This window comes from Lepisosteus platostomus, chromosome 14 (assembly GCF_059453375.1).
Source record: "Lepisosteus platostomus isolate fLepPlt1 chromosome 14, fLepPlt1.hap1, whole genome shotgun sequence".
Lineage (NCBI taxonomy): Eukaryota > Metazoa > Chordata > Actinopteri > Semionotiformes > Lepisosteidae > Lepisosteus > Lepisosteus platostomus.
In genome coordinates, this window is record NC_142624.1 from 33,043,245 (window position 1) to 33,056,333 (window position 13,089).

General features: G+C 36.7%; 1 protein-coding gene across 1 annotated transcript in view; it reads right to left on the reverse strand.

Moving 5' to 3' along the window:
• Nucleotides 1-13,089, reverse strand: part of LOC148649289 (receptor tyrosine-protein kinase erbB-4-like) — a 372,283-nt gene that overhangs the window by 19,137 nt on the left and 340,057 nt on the right. Inside the window, exon 21 of the mRNA XM_088605758.1 lies at nucleotides 3,699-3,854. Coding sequence (XP_088461884.1) covers nucleotides 3,699-3,854 — 156 coding nt within the window. The remainder of the gene's footprint in view (nucleotides 1-3,698; nucleotides 3,855-13,089) is intronic.

Genomic DNA, 13,089 nt, shown 5'->3' on the forward strand with positions numbered 1-13,089 from the left:
TTCTTAAGCTACTAAAGCCACTACAGTGTAGCTTATGGTCATTGTGCTGCTGAAAGGTCAATTGTGCCCCGGTTTTAGATCTGAAGCAGGCTTTAATCTATGATGTGCAAGTACTTTATCTTTATTCCCATCAGCCTTGAAAACCTTTTTAGGCAGAACTACCACATAGTGCTGCCACCACCATGCCTGACAGCTGGGATGGTGATAATTATGCACTACGTTGGTTGTGTCAAATGTCATTTCTTGCATTAAGACCAAAAAGTTCAAATTTTGTCTTGTCTGACCACAAACCATTTTTCTACATGTTGAAGTACCCCTCACTGATCACTCACAGTAGGTGCACAGTTGCATACCTCTTGTATACGCCATGTAGAATTTGATTTGAGATTTTTTTTTTGCTATTCCAAGCAAACCTCCTTTGTACAGTCACCAGGAATTTGTTAATCCATGGACATTTTCACCTATCTCAGCCACTGAACTCTATACAGTAGCTTTTGGCCTTAGAGTGGTGTCCCTCAACAGTTTCCTCCTTTGCCCGGCAAATTGGAAGGCAAGTTTAGAAAGACAGCCTGATCTTCTAAGATATTAGATATTAAGGGTCTGTGAAATGTTCTGTACATGTCTCCTTTATATACTGTAACTGTAACTTTAAACCATGTTTTGTTGTAAAAGTGCCTTAGTCTTCATGGTGAATCTTTGCTTGAAATTCACTATCTGACTAAGGAACTTTGCAGAGACAGATGTTTTATTCTCAAATCATGTGAACCACTATTATAATGCACAGACAGAGGTCACTCAACTAATTGTGCAGCTAATTAAGGCAATTACTATAGGTGTGCCACAGTAAAAGGTTTGAATACTTATACAATCAGGCCTTTTACATTTTTCTTTCATATCAAATATCTATTGATTTCTTTCATTTTAAAATACTGCTTTAAATATGTGTGGCTGGTTGTGTATATAATAAATATTTCACGGGGAGTAATGCCAACCAAGAATGAGATGTTTTGCTAATGTTTTTTGCAATGTACTGTATTAGCATAATATATTATGTCTTAACCCTCATTGTTAAGAGGTAACCTCCTGACAACAGTCTGAATACTTGTGCAGGGCAGTGTGAGTATACATACATTTGTTTAACACCATATTACTTCTAAAGAACAATAAAAGAAAAAGAGTATGCAATACACGTACATGTACAGTGTGGGCAAAAGGCAAAAGGACTCTCCAAACAAAATAAGCTACTTAAATATGTAGCGGGTAGAGCTGAAACAACACAGGCATATTCTACACACATACAGTACCTGTACAGAGCAATTCTGATATGAAGGAAATCCAGCAAATGGATATCAAATAACATCAGCAAGCAAAAAACCAAAACCAAAACCAAAACAAATTCCCTCTTCAGACTGAAACAATCAGCATAACACTAACTAATGGTTATATTTATAACTGTCTGATGTAAGAGTTTTCTCCACGGAGCTTTGATGACACAGTCAGTTAGATTACCACTTCAGCATCCTGGCATTATTACAGGGCTCCTGCAGCAATGCAGTGACTCATCTCACCCTTTGAGAAGATCACAGTCATTTCAACATCAGGAATCTCTGATGATGATATAGAGGAACATGCTTTCATAATCACAGTGAATAATTCACTGGTTTTATTTCTCTTTTCCTCATTATTATTAACTTTTTCTGTCATCATTTGAATCCTACTGTTTAGCTTGCCATTTTGAAAAGGAAATAACATCCGATTAGAAAAATACAAGCCTTTCATCTCAGTACAAATTGCCAAGATGAAAGATAAATGGAATATTATGTAAGGCACACCAAAAAGACACACTGTAGATACAACACTACTAAAATGTTAAAACTGAGGATACCGTCAACAACAACAGAATAAACAGCAGGAGCTTTTATGTGGAATTTTAATACTGTAAGTCATATCAAAAGTTATATGAGAACTTGTAATAGTAAAATTACTATTATAACAGCATTTTTTACCTGTTTGAAAATTTTCTTCCAGATGATGGATTAATGTATACAATTAACTTTCTTCGGCTATTAACAAAGGATTTTGGTGTATTGTGCTCATACAGTATGTTGTGGTTTGAAGAAAAGTTTCATATCTGCTGACTGGAGAACTTTAGAGACCTCTTGCAGATCTGCTCAGTTGAAACTCTAGCTAGGGTTAGGGTTAGTATTCCCACACTAATTAGAAAGCTCTTACGCTCTGCACTGGAATTTGTGGCCCCACTGAATTTTAGGACAAGTGATATTTTGATCCTATTTTGAAGTTTTTATTTCAGAGACTTTTGGCCACCTGTTTTGCATATCTTTCATTAGTTGCATCCCAAAACTGCATCAGATCAAAAGTTGGAAGAAAACTTGTTCTATTGAGTAAACTCTCTTAATTTTGTCATTTAATTAGCAAATAGAAGTATAACTACAGTAAACATTTAATGGTTCTTGCAACCCTAACCCTACCCTGGCCTAAAACGCACGCTCATTCAAATACCATTATAACAGCATTTTTCACCTTTTTGAAAATTTTTACTAAAGGTGATGGATGAATGAATAAAATTAACTTCCTTCAGCTATTAACGAAGGATTGTGGTGTTTTGTGTTCATATGTTGTGGCTTGAAGAAAATTTTCAAATCTGCTGACTGGAAAACTCCAGAGACCTTTTGCAGATCTGCTCAGTTGAAACTCTAGCTAGGGTTAGGGTTAGCATTCCCACACTAATTAGAAAGCTCTTACGCTCTGCACTGGAATCTGTGGCCCCCCTGAAGTTCAGGACAAGTGATATTGTGATCCTATCTTAAAGTTGCTGACTGTTTTGTATATTGCAACTTTCAGTCATCAATGCTACTGTACCAGTGCCTTCTTCATTTCTAGATACACAATTTAATGACAGGTGATTTACTTGAAATGCATATAAAAAATAAATTGTCAAAACCTATATAAACCAAACAAATTACAGTGTTTGTATTATTAATATTTAAGTTGGGTTCAGCTTATGTACTGTAACTTTTGGTGAGATATAACAGCAATAAGTGTCCTTTCTCACTCTAGAATAATACATAGGCATATAAAAGATGAACTGATGATATTTTAAACTGTTTAAGAACAAAACTGTGAAAAGCAACTTAAAAACTTGAAAAAAGTAAATAACTTATACATTAAGAGAGATGTTCTGAGGTTAATCTTACTACAGGCGGTGATGTATGTACTAACTCAAACTCTGCAATCTCTGAATTTCCAGAAACAAAATTGGAGGGAAATAAGCATGTTATATATCTTCAAATTTATCTTGACCATAACATTCTGGTAAAAAAATGTTTAAAAGTTCACACAAAACAATTCATGCAAAAATGAGTTATGTGGTTTCCAGTTTTCTGATGTTCCCCTCCTTTCTATAACCCTATGCATATTCTTCCCACTGTTAGTAGAACCTGAACCCCCAACATGAATCCAGAAATACTGCAGTGTTAAGCTGCAGAAAATCACACACTGCATGTTCACGTGGATGTGGTGACAGTGTTTTCTCATATCAACTGGGTGCCTTGTGTCATATGAAGACACTATCCAATCAGAGACAATTGAAAAGAGGTTGGCCAAACTCCATATACACCTCCGGGAAACAAACAGAACCATCCCTAGCTTGATGTTTCCCAGCATCCCCTTGCACTAACCTTGCCCCCATCAGCGTTGTACTCCTTCTCGTCCCCATCCAGCAGGCGTGCTAGGCCAAAATCCGTGATCTTGATGTAATTGGGTGATTTTACCAGCACATTCCTGGCTGCCAAGTCTCTGTGGACCAGCCTTCTCTCCTCCAGGTACATCATCCCCTGTTAAACACAAGCATAGCTCCTGTCACACATGGAGACACATGTAAACCTTCATAATAATACATCTTCAGTGAGATGTTTCTCTTGAAGGCTTACTGAGCACAACATCATAAAACGTTAACACTTTCTTCCCTAATAAGATAAATATTGTATTTTACATTCTTAATTTCTTTTTGGAACTCAATGTACTGTAAATGATGAGGAAATATGAAAATGTCTGTAGTCTGAGTGATTGCATTCCACTTTCTCAAGACAGTGTTTTCCTTATCCTTGAGTAATACTGTTCTTCTTTGAAGAGGCACTATCTACACCCTTCTTATGTATGTAGCTGAAGTTTATCACAGGTCAATGTCACCTTATGGTGAAGCAGAACTACAGCGAGTAAAAAAACTCAAACTCAGGTTAACCTGTATTTATGTTGCTCTCACATCACACTTTTAACATCTGTGATGACACATTTGTATTTTCACAGAATGTTTGTCCTTTTCAAGAAGTAAGAAGAGTGACATAAAAACACAGTCTAAACTTTTTTTTGCAGTTTTAAAACATCAATCATTATGGAGTAGACAACATTCACAATGGGGAAGGAAATATGTTCTGGAATAGGTAACAGTGTTTAAACTTACAGAATGACCAGCAAGCTGTTAAACCTCATATGGGATTAAAAAGATGGTATTAGGTAATGTTCGTGTTGAGACTGAAAACACTTTGAATAGCACTCTCACAAGCTGCATTGCTTCACTCCAAATATGACATTGAAAAGGAGTGATTTTGTACTTGGCAGATGAAGAATGGATTGGATTTTAATTTAATAAACTGTTCTCACACTTAATGTCCAATTAACAACTCATCCATATAATTATCCTTAACCTCTTGTATGAGCACTGAGAGGATTTAAAAAGCAACAGATGCTTTTGGTTCTGTGATGCAGATGTTTTAAAAAACAAAATCGTAAGTCTTAATATGAGGTGAAAAGATTGCAATTGGTTTGTTGAATGGAAGTCTCCATTAAACACCCAGTAACTTCTACCTACTGTACTGTATATCTCCACTACACACTCCCAACTACTTCTTACCCCACATTTAAAACAGAACTCAGACGCACATTTACAGTAAACACAACATTTTTTTAAAGTTGTTTACGTCCAGCCAATTACAGCACATTTACAAATCATTCTGCTCCCACCCATGTAGTTCCAGCCAATGAGAGCTTCACTGGCTGATATTTCAGTCTGAAGGAGGAGGGGATCTGTAACACCAAAAACACAAAGGGCTCCCTCAACCACCCACCTTCCCCTAATCAGGATACTACAGTTAAAGATAAAGACAATTGCAATATTTACATTACTTATGTTAAAATTACAGTATGTGTGTGCATTTTGATTATGTCTGTTGCTTCCTGTCTTCTTTATTCAGATGCCTTGTACTGTACTGTGTCATGTGATGGCAGTGGCATGTGGGATTCTGGATTCAGGTGTGTCTGTTTTGTTTGTACAGTCTCCATGACTGTCATCACAAGCTCTACTAAGCCTTTGTTTCACTTCTAATGCCTGTAATTATATACAGAAGAAAATATTTTAATAATTACGTTAAAATACAAACTTGATTTGCTAAGGCTTAGAATATATTTGTTGTTTCAGGAGCTACTCAAGATCAAACATTGTGAACCACTTTCAATTGAGAGCTGAAATGCACTGCCTGGTATAACAACACCTAAGTGATCAAACCAGAGGCATTGATTTTCTAGACGCAGTGAACAATACATGTCATTGATTTAGAGGCTACTGAGAAAAACACCTGTTTCACACGGTAACATTTCTTTTGTTAAAAAAACCAATCTTTGCTATTTTCTTGTTAAAAATCATTATACTGTATATCCCTGAAGTTCTGTGGATGCAATTTGAAACTGCAGGCAATTACACCATAAGAATGCACTAAAAACATAGGAAACACTTCAGACTAATACAAAAGAAAAACAGAACAAGTAACAAACAGAAAATGGTGCCGACTGTCTATTTGGTTGTGAAGAGCCATTATAATTACCTGTAATAATTTTCCTTTTGTTTAGAATAACCTTCCCTTTATCTTTTTTACCTAACAATTATAGTGCTCCTACATTCATATTTTCCTATATTCTTATTACATTATTATATTTTCTGTGGGATTTCCTTTATTTTTACTGCAACTTGTCTCTCTCATTGTTATTGAAATTTGCATTTACTGTAGGTATGCTGTCTTAGTTGTTAGACTGTTTTGTCCATTTTCCAATGAATGTCTCTTATGTGTTCCAATCCATTGTTTGAAATAATGACTCAATGTGATGAAATCTATGTGTGTGTCATACAGTATACAGTATAGTGGTGTGATTGGCAGACGTGGATCACATGACCTGGGGTTTATAAACTAACCTGTGCCTCAGGCAAGACACAGAAGACAAAAACAACAGCAGGAGGCAAGACTATAGCCAGAGGGCATCCACTGTGGGCCTTGTGGGAGACCTTGTGAAAATACCCTTTCTACAGGGAAAAGGGTAATATCACCTCCTACAGGCATCCAGATGCTAAATGTTATTATTTAACATCTTCTGTGCAATTTTAATTTTTCTAAGGTCTGCAGTCATTTAAAGAAAGTCTTAATCATCCTCTGTCCTCTTTGTCTGATCTAGGCAAGACAAATTGATGGCAGCAAAAAGTATCCTAAAGAGTTACATTTTAATTTTTATCCCCCCCCATCCAAATTTACATCTCTTACATCATTCTTTGGAGTGAATGACTGATTGTACCATAAACCTCCCATCAGTGTTTTAGATTTAGGTTAATTTTTTTCTGATTCAGCGCACACAGTATATCTTTCTGCTGCACACCTAATAATGGAAAGCAAACGTTCAATAACCTGTACCAGTCATCAATTTTTTATGAATACAAATGGCCACAAAGTGAGAGGCCCAGTTTCAGAAACTAGTTCCAATTTATCACACGAGCAAAAATAGTGGATGGCTAGGAAATTGGGGGGAAAAAAACCTCTTCTGCTTTAAGAGAGAGCCTATGTTGAAAGACGCGTACACTCCCAGGAACAAAAGAAAACCTCTCTTTAATTATTCTGCCTTGAGCCTCGATGGAGGACTAGGGTGTTCTGTTGCTAGGCAATTTCAAAAAGCAAATGCCAGTTTCTGGTCAGACCTCACGGCTGCCACTTTGGAAAGAGAGAAAGACAGTGTGCTAGAGCATGTGTACAGTAGGTGTGTGTCTTTCTCCCTTAATAAGCCTTCTTCTTGTGAATACATTTAAATGTTTTTAAAAAAATTTCGCCCAAATCAAACAAGTAAAATACAATCAAGGAAAGAAAACGGGCCTCTCATCCCAAAACGTTCCGTTTGTCCATCCCAGATCATCTCCAGTAATCCCTCCATCATTGAGAAATTAAAATAAAATAAGACTGCTACTGTACAATAGACCTGAGCAGCTGAGAGCTCTATCTGGGATAATACAAATTCTGCCACCAAAATTGTCACCTAATTATTGAATGATCTCTTCAGAACTTTTAACAATTTGTAGTAACTGTTCAATCATTAACTATTGTCTTCAAACTGTACCTTGGCAGGGAAAATTTTTCACAAATAATAAATGTGCATATGTAGGATCCAGCCTACAGTATATATAATGCAGGCTCAATGTCAGTAAAGCTGAAATTAAAAACCTGATGTTTGTTCTTATGTCTTCTTAAAGTTATGAAAAGGGCTAATTCCTAGGACCACAGAACAAGTTTCTCTTCATCCCCTTTGGGGCACACTGTGTTTTTCTGGTTCATAGCTAGAAGGGAAACAAATGCATAATGATGGGCAGAAGAAGTGGTGTTATGCAATTGCATTTTTCTTGGTCTGCTTTGAGGGTTGTCTGAAACATACGGTTACTGTGTACCTCGTTACAGCAAAAATGCTGAGCCCCTTTCTTGTACAGATTCCATTTCAGGACTAAACAGGCACCCAGATGAAGAGAATGGACATGACTGTAAAAGACCAAGTTTTCTATGTACACCTGTGTACTGAACAGTGTGTGTTTTTAGTGTGTTTTTAAGCAAGTAAAGGTTTGGAAGGAGTGTTCTTAGAATACAGAAACAGGTGACTACATGGGATGATGCTGGACAAAGGAATTCAATAGCACCATTTCTAAACAATCCAATCACAAAAAAACAAACTTCAGTTGACCTCTATCATTCAGGCTGCAGGATTACTCTACAAGATCTATCCGTCTCCACTAACATACCACAAAGAGACTTACATTTACCCGTTCAGACTCCCCAAGGCTTTGTCTCTCTGCCTCTGAAGGAGTAGAACTTAGTACAACATATTTATGCCAGTGAGAACCATAAATGTTGCACAAGGCTTCACAAAGAGCAAGACTGAAACCCGTTAAAGGGTTGAACAATTGAATAGCTCAACAACTTCATCAGTGCTATCTCTGGAGACCAAACAACACCGTACCAGCTGCAGTACACAGCTTGTTTCAGCAAGTAAAATATCAATAGGAAATGGAAATTAGGATGACTCGTTTCTCCTTACTAAGCTGTTTTAAAATATTACTTTAAAAACATGCTACATTATAAGTCAGAGTCAATAGACGCATTGAACTATAGTAAGACTTTATTATAATTAAACTAACTATACCATCCATGTAGGGATATCTGCCATACAATAAAGCACTGTGTACTATGTACAGATTATCAAAATTAATTATGAGGTTATTAAACATCTTAAATAAAATAAGATGTATTTAGCATGTCTGGTTAGTCACATTAACTTTGATTCTCTTCATAAGGCAATTGAAGATCTCTGTAAAATTTGTATTTTCCTATAGCATGTCAACATCTGGTATCATTTTCTCTGAGGCAGAATGAACTGAATTCTAAACTGTGGCAAAAGCCTTCAAATTCATATGTACTGTAGTTCTGCTTTAGTGCTTCATAACCAGTCTGCATGTATGCTGAGAAAGATTTCAGCCAGTACAAATATTGGAAACATGCCATTTGGAAATTGCCCATGACATGCACTCTTTCAAAAAAAGGCTGTTATTTTCTACATCATTTGTCATGTAATTTACAACAAAATCACAATCTTATCAGGAATTGCTCCCAGGCCAACTACAAAGCATGTTGCCTATCACCCTTCAGAACATTTCATTGCTGAGTCCCAAAGTGCTACACTGTTCCTTGGACACGGCTCTAGCTATGCCACTCTAGCTATGCTTGTACAACACAGCACTCCACATTCATTCAATTGTGATTGTCCTGAGTAGAAGAGGAATGTACATTTGACTAGACAGAGTTGAGAAATATTGTCAGACACAGCACCGACCATAGGAAGAACTCAACATAGCTTGTAGAGACATTTCCTTCTTAGGCTTATAATCTAGTAAACATTAGCCTTTTTTCCTCCTGAGCAGCAAAGGAGACTATAAATGTACATACAAGAATAACCTTGAAAGGCCACCACGTACTGTACGTGCTGACCATGAGAACTAACAACCCTTCTCACCTGGTAGACACACCTGCTTGGACTCATTCTATAAACCCAAGCCCAAAGGTCAAACAGTTCCTGTCTCGTTTGACTCCATGTTTGTACACACAGTTCTCAATCCCCCTGTCAGTTAATCGGGAACACAGCATTGAAGAAGAAGAAAAAGTGGGACAATGCAAATCACAAACTTGCATCACAGTATTTTTCTTTCTATTTAAATACCAACCTGGAAGGGTCATGAGTGCAAAATCACTGGCCAGCTCCATATTTATATGTTCTTTGTGATTTATGACTTCATGTTAATTAGCTAATTAGCTAGTAAACTGCAATTAATTGGCATTTTGCAAACTGGATGTTGATTCCAAATGACCTCCAAAAAATGAATGGACTGTACTTTTGCATGTGTGTGACTGTGCTTTGTGGCTTTATGTTTAGGGATCTGCCATTCAGAGTGTATGAGCATGCTTACATAACCATATATGTGTTTGTAATGCAAGCAAGCAGATGTGCCGTTTATACAGTACAGTATGTTGGTGCCACTGGAGATGTATGTGTCTGACTTTTGGGATGATGTATAGAGACTCATATAGGTGTTTGTATAAGTTTGCGGGCATATGTGGGTGTCCAAGACAAAGAAAAGAATTTCGCTATGCCTGGAATAAACCCTAATTCTTGTACTTGAATACAAAAAGTACATAGTAATTTTCTCAATTTTCAAGACAATTAAGCAGAGAGAAAATTGCTGGCTTGCAAATGCATGCATGTTAATTAAGGAAAACAATGAGGTGAATTTAAAATGGAAATATTGTGTAGAATGCAATCCATTTTTAGAATTTGGAGACTCAATTCACAGTGCTACCACACCTGTAGAAGTACTTTAGACTACATGCTGGGGCAGTCAACAAATGAAGACCCCACTTTATTGTGTATTTAAGTATATAACAAAAATCTGGAAGATCACACAACTGCAACAAAAGAACCAGCTTGTCTGCTTTTTTAGTCCAGTCCAATCACAGGCAAGCGATAGAGGGAGGTATAGTAGTTTAATTCCTCTGATGAAAATTAAGATGATGTCTGCACTGCTAACTGCAATTTGCACAGGGTATTCCATTTAGACAGAGACAGGGGTTATTGTACTGGCATTGAAGTGTCTCTGCGACACTATTATAATATATACTGACAAAAGCTGAATCAACCAAAATTGTGTTAAAAACACATTTTTGTCCAAAACCATTTCACCACTGCTGGCAAATGTGACAACAAATCAATAGTACAGAAGATTTACAGAATAAGAAATAAAGGACCATTTATCATTTGCCTGTCATTTAAGGTCTGTTTTCTAAATCTGCACTTTGGATTCTGACTCGTATTGGTCTGGATACTGTATATACTGTACAATATCATAAATGCAAATACAAAATGCAGCCGGGTATTTTCTACTTAGGAGACTAAAGCAATATTAATTATTATTATTATTAACTGGGGGAACGTTTATGGCAGTGTTTTTCACATTAAACAGCTTGTAAAATTTCTTTTGAAAAACCAAGTGATAAATAGCAGTTTGTTATATTAGAAAAAAAGCTAAAGGGCAAAAGCTGCCTAGATCAGGCATACAGAACACGTTTCAGATAAATCTGGGGAAAGGGGTGCAGAGGAATCTTTTCAACCTCCTGAGTCTTTTCAACCTCAAAAACTTTCTCCACTTTTCACACAAATAACACTACTAATGACAAGCAGGTTGTTTTAATGTCTCCTAACCCATCAACAGTGTTTACAATACATGCCAGCTGTATTTATACTGTATATAGATGTATTTACTGAAGTTATACATGTATTCAGTGATCTATCCCACATATGACACAGAGGAGCAGTAAAGCAGGAGTGTACTGTATATAAAGGTCCACTGTTACTCACAAGGCCAAATGAATGCTAAATACTTTAATTCTTGCAGTAGCTTTACGTGGCCTCCTGCCAATACAATTACAATGGAAAGGACAAGGCTGCAAGTACACACTCTTGAAAGTGTATTTAAAATAGATTACTTCTGGCTCTTAGGCAGAGGATCAATAGAGATGTTGATTACAATAAGCCTTGAGACACTCGTGCAATGCAATATTTATCCTTTGTGTCTACTTAAAAGCAATCAGAAATCAATGAAATATATAGTCCATTAATACGGTCAATTTTACAGCGATAAGACAAGACACAAATATTGGTAGCTTAACTAGAAGCAAAGCACCAAAAATATTTTTTTTACGTATAAGTGATAACCACGAAGGAAGAGACAGAATGTGAACTGCTGGCAGGGGAAATAACTGCACTACAATGGCAAGGCTGTGGCAATATTGTAAAAGCAAGCACACTACAATGGGATTATCTCCTTACCATTTTCAATCTGCTGCTGGCAGTACTGCTAGACTATAATTAAAGCAAATGACACTGGCAAGCAGTCTTTCACTATTTATTCTTCCTTTCTCCCTCTGCACAAGACAACAGAGGTGCCACAACAGCACTGGCCCTATGTGAGCACGACAGAGCTGCCTTTTCTGCTATTTGCAAAGACTGGTGGCACGAATACTGTACAGGTACTACTTAACATAGCTGGGTTACAATGCGCAGGACGGGGTTCAGTACTCCCCAGTGGACAGTTCATCCAATAGATGGTTCTATTGGAACATTTATTACGATACTTGTGTTTTATCTAAATTAATCATTCTAATGTTATTGGCATACATTATACATTTGACTGACAGCTACATACAGCCCATTAAACAAGTAATAGATCAGGTTAAGTGACAGAAATTGTCTCTTCGTTGGAGCATACAGTAAGGACTCTCTCCGCTTCCCATCGCCAGTAGAGGGGGTAGTAATCCCTAAATTTGTTGTTACATTTCAGTCAGTCAGTACAGTCCTCTTACACTCCACCTTACCCTACTTTCCAGGTTTTTGGGGCACCACAGCGAGTCAGAGCACTGGTTAAATCCTCATCATTATCTGACGATAACATCTGTCAATCATTTGAATTGGACATTCATACTGTGTTCAAGAGGAAGTCGGAAAGGCTTTTTAAAAACTTGATGCCATGTGATGAGTTTAATAATATTTCACAGCAGCCTTAATAAGAAAATAAAGCATGATTCCCTTTTTCCAAACATTTTTGTCTCATTCGACTAAGCAATTGCCCAAGGAGGCTAAAAAGTTATAACTTAACAGCTATGAATCCTTTTCAACAAAGCTAGCTTATTAAATCTACAGTAAATCCACAAAAGTGATTTAAGTGAAAGTGCGTTTAAGTGAAAGAAAGCTAAAACTTTTTACTTTCCTACAACCCCATGAGAAATCCTGTGCAGTTCACATCCTGAATTAAGAATCCTGAGAATTAAGCATAAAACCTCAGTCACGGTATACCGTAACATGCCTCTTCTTAGTAATTACAACACCACACATTAGTTGATTCAGAATTTTGAGCAAAATGCCATTTGTCAGCATTATCACTGATTGGGTCTTCTTGTAACACACCAGAATAGCTTTCAGGACCTGATCATTTTGGCAACAATTTCTTTATTTGACAAAACAAAACAAATTCTGCCATTAAATTCTGCTCTAAATCTGCTTGTCAATAAAACCACTGTTTCAACTATTATAACAGATTTCCTCAGTATTAACTACAGTGATCACATTCAATACCAATGTGGTATCTTAAGGTACTGAATGATAACTAGT